The following is a 16990-nucleotide window of genomic DNA, read 5'->3' as shown; positions in this document are numbered from 1 at the left end:
ACAATGGTGAAATTATATTATCTTCTTTCTCTTAATATCACTTTTTAACTGTTGATTGGATCTAAATGTTACAAGATAATAAATTTCAAGGGAAATTAGTGTAAATTTTAAAACTTGAAGGGAGACTAGTAAAATAGTTAGAAACCTTAGAGGAGGTTTCTGAAATTATCCCTTGATTATATTTAATCTCATTGAACTTCACCTAATAAAAGTTGAGGTACTTCATAAATGACATTACTTGTCACTAAATTTAGCAATTAGTTGTGACCTACTATATAATTTGCATCTTGGCTGAAATAAAAAGAAGAAAAAAAGTATGAGCTGTTTTTGCACAATGTAATAGCTCCAAGTGAATTCAATTTTCTTAAAATTTGAAGGGTCAATTCAATTTCAAGTTCCAACCCCGATAAGGTTCTTAGTCGAACACCGACTTGAACAACATTAAATTTCGAATCGAGCTCAGTTTAATAAGAGTTTATAAAAACTTTGTTCGTCAACTAGTCAAACTTAATATGAACAACATTTTATATTCGATAACTTTCAAATTCAATAAAAAATTTGTTCAAATTTGTTTCGACAAATAAACAAGTTAAATTTGTACAAAATTTTTAACCTTATTAAAATAATCAAACAAGTTTGAATATTAAAATATTCATCTTGATTATGCTTGTTTACATCTCTAGCCCTTGTATTCTAGCCAAAACATGACCATTTAATTTTTGCCTTGAATCGAAGATGACATCTATAGATGCAAATCCATTGGCGGCATGAAAAACAATACAAACTTCAATCCTTTCAGCAACTTGTTCTCATCCCTTGTCCTATTATCCTAAACAAAGCAAAAAGTATGTGTACAACATTATGTGATTACATGAGTGTGCATGCACCAATATCTAGTAAGCATAAAGTTAATGAATCTCATAATCTACCACTATCAGCACCAACTGCAGCTCCAACATCTGCTCTAGTGCTTGAAGCCAGCTCCTGTCTTAGTTTCTCAACCTCTTCCTTGAGTTGGCTGACACTAAGAGCACTAGCAACTCTTTGTTTTATCTCTGCTTCCAACTTTTTGACTTTTTCTGAGCTCGAGTCTTTTGCAAATTCCACCTTTAGTTCTTCAATTTTGTTCCGAACTCCTGCTCTGTCTACTGCACTTTCTATTTCCTTGCTGATCTCTTTGTTTATCTGCTTTGCCTTCTCCTTAATATCAGGTTGTTTGAATTCGTCCTTTCTTTTAGTTATTCCCACGATGTCCAAGTTAGCTGACCTCAAAACATCCTCTAGTTCTTTCTTAACCATTTGTAATTCCTCAGCTAAATTGCTATCTAATGAATCTCCTCTTGATGACTTCTCCAAAGCCTTTTTGAAATGATCCATCTTGGCTCTGATCTCTAGTGTAATTTTCTGGTTAACTTCAGTTTTCAGTCTGCTACTTTGCTCTTTCAACTTAATGAGCCTTCTAGCCATGGTAAGAGTTTGTACCTTTTGCTTCAATCCAAGATAGGCCCCAGGCCAAGATAACTTTTGCTTAAATTCTTTGACTATTTTGTCTGCTTTCTCCTGTAAAGGCCTGCTAAGTGGTTGATTTGGTTTACGGGCTCTGGCTATATCCAACTTGAGTGACTCAATCTTGTCTTTCAAGCCCATAGAAATGAAAGCTTTGGTCATCTCCCGGTCAAGATCTTCTTCAAGTTTCCCAACTGCTCCAATGGTGATTGGATCAGATGGACCCTTTGCTTCAAAAATTTTGTTCCTCAGATCTTCAAGCTCAGATTCTATGTCAGCATTCTTTGGGGCATTTACCTCGGATGGCTTCATGTTACGCTTCCTTTCAGGTTCAACCAGACCATCTTCTTTATAACCTCCAACTCCAATTGACCGAAATTTGAGCATACGGTGGCGAAGCAGTTCTTCAGTACTCATTTTGCTCAATTCCTGGATATATTAAGCTAACAACAGTCAACCTCGAGGAAGAAAACAATGCAGAGTACAGGAATTCAAGAGTGACGCACTAAAATGCCAAATTCTGAATACTTTGCACATCACTGGTAATATTGACGGCTAGTGCCTTGTAGAGTGAAAAGGAACAAAAGAGATTAATTCTTTCTAACTTTCTGAAAGAGCAGTTCATTAACAAAGTAATAAAAGCAAATATGTTCAGAAATATGAGCTGCAATTTTGAGTAATTTGTTATTTCTAAAGAGAGATGCGGTCTTTTGATTCATGCCTTCTGACACTTAGTTCCCACGCTGATGCTTGACTGAAAGTTGTTCAGTTTTTTCGTCATTCATTTTCATTGTGCATGTGTGCGTGCGTGTGTTTGTATTCGGGTTCTTGAAAACTTAAGCTTGTGAAGGAGAATTATCTTTCCTTAATCATAACAGCTTCCAGCTTATAATGACGTGAGTAAAAACACTTTACCTCTACAGCCTGGATGATTGCAAATTTAATCTGTTGAGAACTCCACAGAGGATCAGCATGTGCGCCACCAAGAGGTTCCTGCAGGCAATGGGAGCATTCATGAAATACCTTCACTGAAAAAAACAATAATAAATAAATGTCAACGTTTCCGCACAAAACCTCTATTCTAAATGAAATAACTTGCAGCTCAGGTTTAAGCAACCGGCAACCATTTATGCTCCTGGCTTTAGATTACTCATTCAAATTTAACAGCCCCAATCTTCCCTTGAAAGCTACTTCTTACCAAACTAGGAAATGAAGCTAATATAAGAAGATGATGTCCTTACGGGGATGATTCCATCTGCAATCCTTAGCCTATAATGTTCTTGTGCAGTAATCCTCAGCTTTTCAGCAGCCTATTCAAGTGTACAGGTAATGTGGCTATAATTAGGATCTGCAGATTCCAAAAACTCTATGAAAAGTTTCAATCTATACCTTTGGAGCTGCTTGGGAGGACTTCCACAGTATCGCAGCACATGCTTCTGGACTGATTGAGAAAATCAAGAATAAAAGTATTTTAAAGGCAGTTTAATAAGTTTTCCTATAGTTAAATATGAATAATTGCCTGAACTTTGTTTATGGTAGTGATAGAAATATTGTGGCCTCCATGAGGAAAAGTTAGTAATCTGGGAAAAATTATTTATTTCGGTTCGACTATTTATAACAGCAAACTTTTGAGGAAATGTATGCGATTAACCAAACATCACCTTGCAACATAAAATGCAGAGTTTTCCAACATAAACAACTTGTTGGCACAAGCAATTGCAAGAGCTCCACCTGAACCACCTTCACCAGTCACAACTGTTACAATTGGAACCTTAAGGCCAAACATTGTCCTTAAATTGTGGGCTATAGCTTCACCCTGCACATTTTTTATTGAATCATTCACGGATGTCTTACACTCTAGGGCGAATTTAAAGTTGCAGAAATGAAATGCAAGACAAGCGTCAGTTATTGCACCTGACCAAGTTCCTCAGATTTCAGATCAGCAAAAGCCCCTGGTGTATCTACAAAGGTAACAATAGGAAAACCGTGATGATCAGCATATTTCATCATCCGCAATGCCTTCCTATAGCTGCATGGAAAGTTTGCAACAGTTTGTCAGGCATCATGCATATTCTTTTACCTAAATAGATCTACACTGTGCAAATTGGATTGAATGCTGTTGTAACTAAAGCAACATAAGAAAAGGAATTGAGAATTTTTTTTTCTACAAAAGAATACGGCTTAAATTTTGTTTCTTGACTTTTAACTGCACAATTTTAAGAGTGAAGAAGCATCCTGTTTGTCTCCTGATTATCTAAACCAGATATGTACATTTCAACTATCCAATTTGAACCTTTTGTTACACTATTGCTTACTAGAAATGTTTAACTATCTTCTTAAGTGTTCATAGCATTAGTAAAGTAATACTACACATTCGACCTTGGCATTTCTGGAAAATGATTTCTGTGAAACTTACCCATGAGGAGTTGGCATGGCAAAGTTGCGCATAATATTTTCTTTGGTGTTTCTTCCTTTCTGATGACCTATGAACATATAGCTTCTACCTTCGATGCTCCCTAAGATAGTCACAATAGCTGGATCATCATAGCCTGCACGATCTCCATGGAGTTCTACCCACTTTACGACATTGAAAATGAGTAAGATTTTTGCTCTAAATACAAGAAATATTACCAGAAAAAAAAAGGTAAAAGCAGAAGACATACTTTATCTGTGATGTTCACGATATGATCCAGAACAGTTGGCCTGTTTGGATGTCGAGCAATAGTCAAGCGTTGAATTGGTGTTAAATGTGTGTATAGATCTTTGAGAGCCTAAAATTTTGCAAGATAGCTTAGAATTGAAGCTATAAGAATGTCACTTTTTTTTTGTAACTGAGTAAAAATTAAGTCTTGCAAATTATGTTTTGTCCATGTCTTGGTTATGAATCAGGGAATAAAAAGATATGATCACATTCCTTGAAAATACCTGTTCATACTTAGCTTCAAGAGCATTGATCTGATTGCTGAAATCTAGTCCAGTTTCATCAGCCATTCGCGATACCTATACAAGGAATAAGAGACAAAGAGAGCACAAGATAAATAAATGAGCAGCAACATTGGTCATGCACAAACAATCTTCTGCGCAATAAGATTGCAGTATGATTGCTAATGTATCAAAAAACTGTTCTATTCATGTCACATATATTTGAAATATATTTAGCACATCAATTAGAGTAAATCAGCATGAAGTTACTAAAGCTTAAGTTGTGAAGATATATACCTCCATTATCTTTTTTTCCAAATCAACCAATGGCTTCTCAAAAGCGAGGGTGACTGGTTTAGGTTTCTCATCGAGAGGCTTAAAGTAAGACAGATAAGCTAATGGATTGTCAGTGTTTGGGTCAATATCATCTGGCCAAGGGTAATCATGCTTCTTCCCTCTTTTGATTTTAGCAGCAACCCGAAATTTCTTCTCGCTTAGCACTCTTGATTCTTGCACAGCTCTGAACCAAACACCCTCTGAACACCCAGACAAACCGCCAACAGTAATACTATTAGAAAAGAGCTCATTTCTGAAAGAAAAACTTGGCCAGTGTCCCAGAATGCTATTCTCTTCACTTCTTCCTCTTCCATAGTTTGCAGCCGTTATAGATAATGAAGTCATCTCAAACCCTGATTTACAATCAGAATTGAAGCTTTACAGAGACAGAATATCTGCATTCAGAGTATGATAAATTCGGATTGGGAAAATTCAAGGTGCAGAAAGGGAACAACTAGAGAAAAATGCAATCCTTTGCCTTTTTTGTAGTAGCATACTAGCATTCCAGTTTAATTAAAAGCTGCGTAGCATATTTCTACCAGAATATGTTCACAAAAGGATTAATTTTGCCACCTATTACGCAGAATAAATTGAAGATGCGCCCTTCATTATATAACTTAGGAATCCCAATTGTATCAGATCAATCATCATAACCTTAAGAAAAAGACGATTGAACCGCAAAGGGCACACAAATCAGTAAATTTTGGTGAAAAATTATGAAGTAAAAAACATAAAAAGAAATCTTGAATGAAATACCAACTAAGTCATGCAGAGTCATATTTCACGAATTAACATTTCAGGAAGTCTTGAAGTTAAGCACTTAACTTAGCATTTAACTAAAACACATTTGAGTATGGAAAAAGGAAACGAATAATCAGAAAGAACATACCATGAGCTACATAAACTGAAGAACTTGAGCATGAAGTTTTTGGGTTTTTGCTACTATTTGTTAACCACTTTTTGCCTTAATTGGTTCTTGTCAATGTTTTAGCCTACCAAAAGTCTCTCCAAAGTGAACTGAACGGAAATGGTGAGCAGGGTAGTTTGACAAACCAACGGTTATGATACCTCAACAGGAAGCGTGAAGAACCATTTTGTCAGGTAATTTCGATAATGGTCCTTCGTATCTATAATTTGCATCAGTTTTGCACCCCCCAAAGTTTGCGCTTTCTAAGTTGTTCAATGACAAGCTTTTTTTTTTTTTTTTATAAGTGAGATTTTTTAAATTCAGAGCTTCCACTTACAATCTCTTCTCTATTATCATCAATCCAAGTACCCATCCCAACCTTCCATTTTCAATGACAAGTTTCTGAATGGGTTTAAAATAACTTATTCACATGAACAGTTATTTAGTGATGAATTACTTTCAATAGTTATTATAACAAATTCATCCAAGCACTTTAGTGTTATCCAATCATTCTGATTTCGTTTAACAACTTTAGTACATAAAAAGTTCCTATTACTTTCAAAGAAATATCCAGAGATTCTTTTATTACAAAAAAAAGAGATAAATTATTGCAAATGCTTAATAATCATCTCAAATATATAAAAAGCACATTTTTTTGGTGCTTTAAAAAGCAAATTTTTATGAATGCATGGTGAGTTATTTTACAATCAAAATTAAGACACATATTTGTAGAACGACTTGTAACTATAAGATTTTAGAAAGAATTCAACTTTATACCACTTTTCAGGTTTCAACTTTTGTTTCTTGCATGTTTTAGACCCACTTTTCCTGTTTCATGTGAACAAAAGTATTAGAATAACTATAGAACAAGTATGGTAATTGGTGCCCCGCACTGGTTACATCGGGGGCCATACTGGATGCTACATGTAATTACAGGTCCTTGTTAACAAACACGATTCATGATAACAGACACATATTTGTAGAACGACTTGTAACTATAAGATTTTAGAAAGAATTCAACTTTATACCACTTTTCAGGTTTCAACTTTTGTTTCTTGCATGTTTTAGACCCACTTTTCCTGTTTCATGTGAACAAAAGTATTAGAATAACTATAGAACAAGTATGGTAATTGGTGCCCCGCACTGGTTACATCGGGGGCCATACTGGATGCTACATGTAATTACAGGTCCTTGTTAACAAACACGATTCATGATAATTGTCCACGTCATGTCTGAAAAATAGGGCGGGAGTGATTGGATGGTTTGTTACACGTAGATAGGGTGTGTGGGATAATGGATAATGCCAATAAGAAGACTTATGGACCCACCATGTACTAATAGTAGGTGAGTTAATCCCATCTAACTGCACTAAAATTACACCCTGCCACCCCAAGTTTAATGAAATACAAATATCGTTCCAAGTTTTAGGTTGAATTGTGGTTTGCAACTTCAAAAGTTTCCATTTCCAAATCGCAGCTTTTAATTTGTCAAAATTCAATCTACCGGCTCAATCTACTTATCGATCACTCTCTCAACTTCATCTAAAATAATATGCTATTTCACATGGTCCATGATATTGTGAAAAAATCAACAAGCTTGATCTTTGTTTTATCCATGAAGTACATAAGGGAGAGTTGTTATCCACTGATCTTGAGTAACATACATTTATTGTTTTAATTCATCATCTTGTTTCTTGCTAATAATTGGACAAACTTGACAACGCTAAATTTTCAATTTTAGATTTCAAATACGTCTTAATTATGACATTAAATTTGAGAAGTGGAATAAAACTGATGCAGACTATGTACAAGACTCTTTATTTGATCAATAGAAATATGTTTCGTACTGAAACTTCATAGTCATATCTCTTCTAAATTAATCGCCTCATAATTGACAATAATCTTTTCTCATAGATAACTTCTTACTAGACTATATTCCATATTTCACCTAAAGAAATATTAATCGCACTTTGCTTCTTATTAATCACATTTTTACTGTCATTTTTATCATATGATTTTCATACATTAGACTATATGAAAAAATAAATTATGAAAGTGCAATTACTAAAATGTAAGGTGCAATTAACGTTTACCTGTCACCTACTTAAATTCTGGCTACACTGAAGTTTCATAGGCCTCGTTTGTCAAATGAATTTTTTTGGTATTTGTCTAAAATTTTACTGTAATTTAATGTAGAAGTTATAGAAAAAATTTTTGAAATGTAAATTTTTGAATTTTTTGAAGTGTATAATTTAAAAATTTTGAGAAATTTTTTGAGGTTAGTATAGTTAAAGCTTTTAAAAAATTTGTAGAATACGGACTTGGCAAAAAATTTGTTTGCCAAACAGGCTCCTACTTAAATTCTGGCCAGACTGAAGTTTCATAGTCTTCAATCTTTTATTTCTCACATTCCAACATCTTTACCGGTTACTTTGCGTCCCTAACAAGACAAAATATAGGGTGGAAATGCAATGGACAAAAGAAACTGAAACGCAATGGACAATTACGCCTATCTTTGAGCCGTTTAGCCAAACGCATGACTTCGGTTTGCTTCTGGGACTCTGCTGCCGCTTCTACTTAAACATTCATTCTTCCTTGGAAGATTCAGCACTCCTCTTTAGACTGCCTGGACCCTCCATGGAAGAACATAGTATCATCCCCTCAGCTTCGGACTCAACATTAATTGTACCAATCTTTCTTATTCCATGTCATTTTCTTGCCCATTTTCCATACTGTTGACTGTATTTGTGGGAAAGAGTTCTGATCATTTAGGAAAAGATGAATCTTTATCGGCTAACCATTCTTCGATTATGTAGAACAGCACATTTTCGTATAGAAGTTTCTATTTTTACTATATAGGTAGCGTTAAGAATGATCATCCACAGAAAATTGGCGAAGGCGATGAAGTGATGGTGTTTGTGAAAATGCTGTTTATGATTATCTTCTTAAATTAATTGTGGGTTTTAAATTTCAATAATTCTTGATTCTTATACATGGGATTTTCAGGCCTCAATAGCAACTCCATATTATGACTCCCAAGAGTTCCATGACTCTGTCGTCAGACTGGTTTGTTTGTTCTTCGACTTCTTTGATATATAGTCAACAAACAAAGCCAAGCGAATTTGTATATGCGTTTCTTTTTTATAAAATTTCTGTTGCATTGCAGAGGAGGAACCCGCAAAGGCGCAAGGAAAAGGTTTACGTTGGTTGTGGTGCTGGGTTTGGTGGAGATCGACCCTTGGCAGCTCTAAAGCTGCTTCAGAGAGTGAAGGAGTTAGACTATCTAGTACTTGAGTGCCTAGCGGAGCGCACACTTGCTGAGCGCTACCAAGCAAGCAAGTCTGGTGGGAAGGGCTACGATCCTCGAAGTATGTTTGCAATGCATATGGCTTATTAATCTTTATGTGATAATGCACGGATGAGATGTTTGTATATTCTTGCTGCTCTTCTCAAGTGCCACTGCTAGATGTGTTGATATCCTAATATTAGCTAAATTTGTGGGCTTTTTGTGATTTCTCTTTTGCGGAGAAGTCACTTTAAGCTTCCTATTTATCCCCGATTAACTATACCCAGAATTTTGATGAGTTGAAAATATTTCTAGGCACAACTTTGATTCCCCAGTTCAATAGGTTGGAAATGCAGGTTTTGTTGCTTCTTCGCTGAAAGTCATGTAATTGTGCAGTTTCAGAGTGGATGCAGTTGCTCTTGCCTTTGGCTGTAGAGAGAGGAGTTTGCATTATCGCCAACATGGGTGCAAGTAAGAAGCTGAAAGAGTTGAAATTCTGTCTCTCTTGAAATATTGATCTAAGCTTTTTACTTAAAAATTCCTTTATTTGAATGGACTTTTGTTCTTATTGTTGCAAATGGATGAAGAGGATCCTGTTGGCGCTCAGGAAGAAGTGTTACAAATCGCAACCAAACTGGGAATTGGTATCAATGTTGGTCTGGCTCATCAGTTTGCAATTCAAAGATCAGGTATCCTCCAATGCTTATGTATAACCATGCAAAAGCTTATAGCCTTTTGCCATAGAGTCGTTCATGTTATTTGGGCATTCAGTATACTCTCCCTGATCCTTTTTATCAAAATCCATAGTTTTCTTACTGACACTTCCATTTTTTTGGGAAACATTCAGGTCTCAGTGATCATCTAAGAAACGTTGATGGTGTAAGATTTGGTACTTTTATTTGTTCTTTTTAAGTTATCTTTTTATAGATTTTTACCATGGTATTTATGGTCTATCTGATTATCTCGGTGTTGTGCTTATCATTGCTGTCATAAAGAAAATGCATGGCCGCCTTTCTTGCTTAATTAAAGGAAAAATCTCCAATGTGTTTTTGTCATTTTTCATTTTACTTAAGATTCTTTCCACTGGCTCCCATAATGGATGAGGTAATTTTAAGATATAGAGCAGCGATATCCACACCTTCCCCAGAACCCCCCCCCCCCCCCCCAAAAAAAAGATTTTTTTTAAACTTCTGATATTATGATTCTGTCTGTTATATTTCAGAATTAGAAAGTTATTGGCTTACTTTCTGCCTAATTCTGCAGGGCGTAAGTGTATACTTGGGTGCAGCTCCAATTGTCAAATGTCTAGAGAAGTACAGACCAAATGTAGTTATTACTTCTAGAGTTGCTGATGCTGCATTATTTTTGGCTCCAATGGTATGAACTTGGGTTGCTTTTCTTTGTAATATAAGGTCTAAGTTGATAGTGATTTTTTGGCAGCATAAGTGAAACTTTGCATGAATAGATCTTTTAACATCTCAACTATAGTTGCTTGGAAAACAATCCTTGCATGAATATATCTTTTTTAAGTTTCAATGCTATTAAAATCTGGTAAAAAATCTTTTATTTTTTCATTTTCCCTTCTATCTTCATTTCTATTTTCAGAGGGAGTTCTGTGCCATTGGTGGCTTGCTGCTACCCAGTTTCTAGTTAGGTTCAGATTAGAGCCTTTTTTTTTTCCCTTTTTGTGGGGAGAGCTTCTTAAGAAGCTAATCTATCTTACTTCCTTTTGGCAAGATCAGGTTTACGAACTGGGATGGAATTGGGATGAATATGAGCTACTAGCCCAAGGTTCACTATCTGGCCACCTACTAGAATGTGGTTGCCAGCTTACAGGAGGGTACTACATGCACCCAGGTGATTTTTCATTTCAACTTTATCTTCCACTCTACAGGCTGTGCTAGAATCCTGTTTCATTCTTTTTGATCACTTCATTTATTCATGTATTAGTTTATTTTCCATTGAAGGTGACAAAAACAGAGACATGTCTTTTAAAGACCTGCTGGATTTGTCTCTTCCATTTGCTGAAGTTAGGTTTGATGGGACAGTATGTGTTGCAAAGGCAGAAGGGAGTAGAGGAGTTTTAAATCCTAGCACATGTGCTGAACAGCTTCTCTATGAAGTTGGGGATCCTAGTGCTTATATCACTCCAGATGTGGTAAGCTGTATTTGCATATTTCATGCAGTAAATGTTTGAGTCGATGAGCTAAAGGACTATTAAGAGAATAAAGCACAAAATAGGTAATTGATATCCCCTCTCTCTCGTGCAGGTCATAAACTTACAAGATGTTTCATTTCAACCATTATCAGACTGTAAAGTTCTTTGCAGTGGAGCAAAGCCATCTGCTGAACCCTTACCTGATAAATTATTGCTATTAGCCTCTAAGGTATGGCAAATTTTGGCATCATAGATATCTTTATTTGCTTATAGAAACTATTTAGCAGCATCAAGACCTCCATATAGGCAACATATGTGATACATCAAATAGTAAATTGCATGAACGTTAAAGCTCACATGGATTGAGTTCTAAAATTATTTTCTGGTCGATAATGGCAATAACCATGTTGTGGAAGATAAAAGAAAAAAAGAAAGCTTCATTGACAAAGCACTTTGTGAGAAGATGGTTCCTTCAATTGGAACGATCATTCCAGAAGAATAATCTTGCTTTGAGTCTCCAAACAACAAGCAACCTAACTTGAGTATCATTTCCTGCCCTTTCTTTCTTCTGATTTGATGGTTTTGCTTCATGTTTTTGTTGGAGCAAATGTGTTTTCCTTTCTTTCATGATCAGTTTTTATTGCATAGACTTAGAAAAACTGGTCAAATTGTTTATTTTAGTTGTAATAACTCTCATTTGACACACATGAAGGTTTATGTTTGTTCATGATATTCCAATAATTCTGTGTGTAGGATCAGGGCTGGAAAGGCTGGGGTGAGATCTCCTACGGGGGACACAAATGTGTAGAACGTGCGAATGCTGCTGAACATTTGGTAAAGTAAATTTATCAACTGGAGAATTTCGATCCTTGCTTGGTCTCACAAACATCTAGGCTTCTTTCTTGTATTTGTGGTGGATTAATTACTCTTCATCATACAAATATAAATGAGTAATATTCCATTTTTATTTTTTTTTTAAGCAAACAAACTATGTTGGGTTCCAATCTTGGTACATCAGATAAAATAAATTGTGAATTGCCTCAGGTAAGATCATGGATGGAAGAAACATACCCTGGTGTAAACAACAACATAATTTCCTATATTATTGGCTTGGATAGCCTAAGGGCAAACAGCAAGATTGGCGGATTGACCAGGGCTGTTGAAGATATTAGATTACGCATGGATGGCTTATTTGAGCGAGAAGACCATGCCATCCAATTTACAAAGGAGTTCACAGCATTATACACAAATGGGCCAGCTGGTGGTGGTGGTATCAGGTCTAATACTCCTGATTACTTGTCTGTGTGCCTTTGACTAGAGCTACTAAATTGATGACATGAAACTTCACATGTTTTAATGTACTGATCCAGTTGAAGTTTCTTTTACATGACATACAGTATTTGGTGATTGCATAGGCTTGTTTTGTCATTTTTATGTCATTCCATTATATTCTATGCCCAATTTTGGCTAGACATAGTTGCATGATGTGTTAAGAAGCTCGATATGCTTCAGACCTAGGGCTAGAGCAATAAACTTAGTCCTGAGATCCCAAATGGATGAAGTGAAACCCGTTCAGAGCACCTTTTTCATCTGCTGCATACCTATGATTGTTCCTTTATGCTGGCCAAAGCAAAGACCTTCCCCTAAAGGCTTGAAAAGATATAATAGAAAATACCCAAGATATAACTAATGTCAGAGTGACCTCCAAGATGTCCATGACTCCAGACTACATCAATCATCTCTGGACAAATTGATTTCATGCTACTTGGTAACTAAATCGATTTGTACTTCACTGTTATTGGTGAAAGATGTGAATGATTGTAATCAAGAATGTGCAGTTATAGTTGTGACTAAAGAAAAGGTCAAAAATACCTTATCTGATGAAAATACGAAGAAGAAAAAGAAAAATTCATTATGACTATTTGAGGTGATCCATCCGCGAAAGTGCAAATAATCTTTCACTTATCTACCACAAGCTAAACTTTGAAAATGCACCGGCTAATTAACTGGCATGACTAAAAGTGATTGAATGAGATTGTCATCTCTTTAGCTGGGTTTATTATTGCTATACATGACATGGTCTTGCCTAATTCCTGTACTGATGGGAGCTCAACTTTGGAGTAGAAATGTGATAAAGTTATTATTGGAATTGTTTTTATGTTTTATTTGTTTCTCTTGGCACTGTACTTCAACTATGTAGATATTGTGATTTTTAATTAGAAATCCTGTTATGTGTACCCCTTCCCATATGATTTTTGCAAATTTTGTGGTTCTTGAACTTGTTTTGTAAGCCACTCTAGTTTTGATTTTTGTAAACGGTTATATTTTTCAATTTATTTCTTCTTTTCTGCCTGCCCTTCAGTTTCCTTTTCTTGCATTTTCTTATGCCATTCATTTTTTTTTCCTATGCAGCATCGGATACAAGAAAGAGATTATTCTCGAAAAGGGATTGGTATCTCTCTCTCTCTCTCTCTCTCTCAAAAATGCGCATGTGCAGTACACACACACACAAAAAGGAGATGAATTTTATTTGCAAAAGCTTTGTGCTCTGTCATTAATTTCTCCTGCTTTGGCTTTAGCATTGGACTTCTATTTATTTCTAGTTATCAAGGTGCTTTGTTGACTTCCCCATGGTTTTCAATAGCATACATGTTACCCTGCCTGTAGAGTTAAAATGGCTTATAGCCCTTAATTTGGGATTAGAGTCTCCACTCACAAATTAAATTTAGAAGCTGAATTAGTATAGTTCTAGAAGTAAGCTATTTGCATGTATATTGTGTTCATTCAGGTATGCCGCGAGCATGTTCACTGGCATATTATGGCTGCAAGAAACAACATAATGGACTCAAATGATCACACTTCCAGCCTTAAAGATATAAAGCAGACTTCTACTGATAATGAATTGGTCTCAGAATCACTTTCGGCTCAGTACGAGGAATTCCTGGTGCCACAGACAATCGGCTGTCCTGCTCCTTCTGGTCAGCACATTCCTCTCTATGAAGTCGCTCATTCCAGGGCTGGTGATAAAGGAAATGACCTAAATTTCTCCATTATCCCTCATTTTCCGCCTGATATTGATAGGCTGAAGATGATTATATCACCAGAGTGGGTGAAGGAAGCCGTTTCAGTTCTGTCAAATCACTGTTCCTTTCCTGATTCAGATGCTGTTGCAAGAAGAGACTTGTGGGTAAATGAACATGTTAAGGTGGAAATTTATGAAGCAAGGGGGATTCATTCTTTGAATGTTGTAGTGCGTAATATTCTGGACGGTGGTGTTAATTGCTCAAGGAGAATTGATAAGCATGGCAAATCTGTATCTGATCTCATATTGAGTCAGCTAGTTGTGTTGCCTCCTTGATTGTAGGTTGAGGCAATGGACGCTTATGTTGTTGATGATTCTGGGTCAAGTCCTTGCTCAACTAGTTATACAATCTAAAACAAACAAAGAAACAAAGAAAACTCGCTGTACAATCTGTTCCTGATCTTTCAGTAAAACAGTTCCGTTTGTACCAAGAATCACATTTTGGTAACCACACGGCTAAACCTACTTAGGTCTTGAAATTAAAAATGTGCAACTTTGATAAGTTAGAATATGGGATTTAAAAAGCGCTTCTGGCTGAAGAAAGTGCCTCTGCAACACAATGTGCATTGTGCTAACAAGTAATACACATTGAGGAGGCACACACCAATTTTTGTGATGCATGAACTTGAGTAAGTTTGTTCTTCATGGGTAACTTCGTGATTTTTCTGGAGGGAATCAGCTCGGAACCAAGCAACCATGCAAGGTATGGACAAGGTCTCTCTTAATTTTTCTTACTTCTTTCCTTCTTTTAACCTGATATAATCCTCCGAGTACATAATCTTTCGATTTTCTTACAAACGAAAGTTCGTCAGCTACTGTAACTAATGTGAATGCTTTAGACCTTGTTCAAGCGTCTGGAAAATTGGATAATGAGAGAGTTTCAGAAGATGTGCGAGTTGAAGTATAACTAAGTGACAAAATGACAAACATCTATGTATAAAAAAGTGAAATAGCATTCATATTTCTCCAAAAAAAAAGGTTTTGTTTATTGTTTTACTAGCTATTCACATGTAAGCAAACAAGGAGAGGAAAACTGAAGTATGGCTATTGATTGTTGCTCGGATTTAGTAATTCCTCCTTGCTTCGTAAGCACATAGAAAAGCTTAAAATCCCCTTTTTTTTTCCCCAGATGCACATGGTTGTACTGGACACAGCACTGCAAATATTGACAAATAGCAGCTTTTAAAGCTGAGGAGACGCTAAACCGAAATGAGAGCAGTAGGAGCTTTGAGACCAACAGGAAGACAAGTAACGACATAGAAGGTAACCTTGTGCTTAAACCTTCTCAAGACTAAAACCCTTTCTCCTCCCCAGTGAAACACTGACAAGATTATCTTCTTCATAGGTTTCTTTGTAGTGGTTTCATTTGCAGCAGCTTTTTCACTCTCCGCTTTGACATCTTCATCTTGATCCCCTCCACCATAAAGGGGGTAACTTCTCAGGAATGCCCTTCTGTTGTTGTAATCTTCGTTGCGAAAGCTCCGTGTTCTCATCTCAGTTTTCTCCATAGTATTTCAATCTATGAGTGAGTTTAGAGATCAATGAGCCGGCCCTCAACTTTTATATATAGTGGCTGTTGGAGATGGTGTGCATTCGAGACAAAAGAGGCTTTCTTTTTTTCCTTTTCTTTCTTTGTTTTTGGGCTCAAGAATTTAAATTTCAATCAATTTAACAAGCACACATGTATCAAGCAGATTAGAGTGCGCTTGATGATTATATACTGATTGTTGTATCTGAAAAAGATAGTATTCAAGACTGGCAAATATACTAGTAGTAAGCTAATAGTGAATGTCGAAATTGTCTTCAAGTACTGTTTTTTTTTTTTCTGGAGGGTTTGTTACAATATTTATATATGATGATTATTGCTCACATTCATCAATGATTTGGCAGCACAGCACAGCACAGCACTGCAGCATCAAGTTAGTATTAATTATCTCAGATGTTACAGGGAGTGTTCATAAATGTTTTCAGTTGTGTTTCTATTTTCTATCGCTGAACTTGGATGCTGACGTTAATAACCGAGATAATAATGTTTTGGCCCTATGGCTGCTTCCAAGTTTTGCACTAATTAACTGGCCAGGGATGGTAACATCTGCATCAGTTAGTTTCTTTCTATGTACTGAAAATTGTATCTGCAGAATATGCTTCTTGTTTTTCTTCTTCCAAGGACAAACCACATAGGCAGGTATATAATGGGGTGAAATTTTCAACCACTGCTCATCAGGCAAAATTTTCAAATGGCCCTGAAATTGCTCTTTGGTACAGGATTCTGATCACTTGATTTGAAGTCCCAAATGGACCCCTTTTAAGTTTTTTTCTTCCCCTTTTTTGGGTCAAATTGAGAACTTATAGTGGATCATTGTACATGCATACCAATTTAGAAGCTAATAAATCGTATGGCTCTAAATAATTGACTAGAATGAATAAGATGAAAAATAGTCGAATGATGGTTATGCTTTTTGCACAAGCTTAATCAATTGGCTTAGAATCCGCAGAACATGTATTTGACTAGGCGGAGACAGTACAATGACAAAACGAAATCCGGGAAACAATCAAAAGGACGATCATACGTTATTTATTGATGAGCAGCTTGCCGTTGACGTTGGTATTGAATGTCTGAATGCAAATTGTCAAACAATCAAAGGGGGTCAATATCTGTGTATTTGTTCGCAGACGCTGCGCTACCTCGTTAAGGCACGTTGAAAGCGATTTCCATTTCTGGTTTTAATTAACTCTAGTGATTATTTTTTTTCCACAGCAATACATAGCTACTGTTAGGGCTACTATCGAGTCT

The 16990-nt window shown here is 36.0% G+C and overlaps 2 protein-coding genes and 1 long non-coding RNA gene across 6 annotated transcripts; 2 read left to right on the top strand and 1 right to left on the bottom strand.

Moving 5' to 3' along the window:
• Window positions 1-759: 759 nt before the first annotated feature.
• LOC140003783 (acetyl-coenzyme A carboxylase carboxyl transferase subunit alpha, chloroplastic-like) lies at window positions 760-5827 on the bottom strand. Of its 3 annotated transcripts, none has more exons than XM_072081130.1 (11): window positions 5654-5827; window positions 4726-5140; window positions 4432-4506; window positions 4170-4277; window positions 3923-4083; window positions 3421-3535; window positions 3168-3322; window positions 2896-2947; window positions 2748-2816; window positions 2422-2499; window positions 760-1935 (listed from the first exon to the last, which is right to left on the bottom strand). In XM_072081130.1, the coding sequence occupies exons 1-11, from the start codon at window positions 5683-5685 to the stop codon at window positions 919-921; spliced, it is 2277 nt and encodes a 758-aa protein (XP_071937231.1). In that variant the 5' UTR covers window positions 5686-5827; the 3' UTR covers window positions 760-918. The 3 variants fall into 3 exon arrangements, with proteins under 3 accessions (XP_071937231.1, XP_071937232.1, XP_071937233.1); XM_072081131.1 differs by having other exon boundaries at window positions 4726-5159; window positions 5654-5813; XM_072081132.1 differs by having other exon boundaries at window positions 4726-5117; window positions 5654-5811.
• A 2271-nt stretch (window positions 5828-8098) lies between these two features.
• LOC113733152 (uncharacterized) lies at window positions 8099-14630 on the top strand. Of its 2 annotated transcripts, none has more exons than XM_072081129.1 (14): window positions 8099-8355; window positions 8677-8736; window positions 8837-9038; window positions 9353-9427; window positions 9544-9645; window positions 9804-9835; window positions 10220-10333; window positions 10699-10813; window positions 10924-11114; window positions 11227-11343; window positions 11874-11948; window positions 12159-12391; window positions 13527-13566; window positions 13903-14630. In XM_072081129.1, the coding sequence occupies exons 1-14, from the start codon at window positions 8137-8139 to the stop codon at window positions 14470-14472; spliced, it is 2145 nt and encodes a 714-aa protein (XP_071937230.1). In that variant the 5' UTR covers window positions 8099-8136; the 3' UTR covers window positions 14473-14630. The 2 variants fall into 2 exon arrangements, with proteins under 2 accessions (XP_071937230.1, XP_027115142.2); XM_027259341.2 differs by having other exon boundaries at window positions 8102-8355; window positions 11868-11948.
• Window positions 14631-14920: 290 nt separating this feature from the next.
• Window positions 14921-16003, top strand: LOC140037096 (uncharacterized). The gene is made up of 2 exons (XR_011841059.1): window positions 14921-15459; window positions 15542-16003. It is a non-coding gene; the product is annotated as an uncharacterized lncRNA (long non-coding RNA).
• The last annotated feature ends 987 nt before the right edge of the window (window positions 16004-16990 follow it).

This window comes from Coffea arabica, chromosome 2e (genome assembly GCF_036785885.1).
Source record: "Coffea arabica cultivar ET-39 chromosome 2e, Coffea Arabica ET-39 HiFi, whole genome shotgun sequence".
NCBI lineage: Eukaryota > Viridiplantae > Streptophyta > Magnoliopsida > Gentianales > Rubiaceae > Coffea > Coffea arabica.
This window is presented reverse-complemented; position numbering and strand designations above follow the sequence as displayed.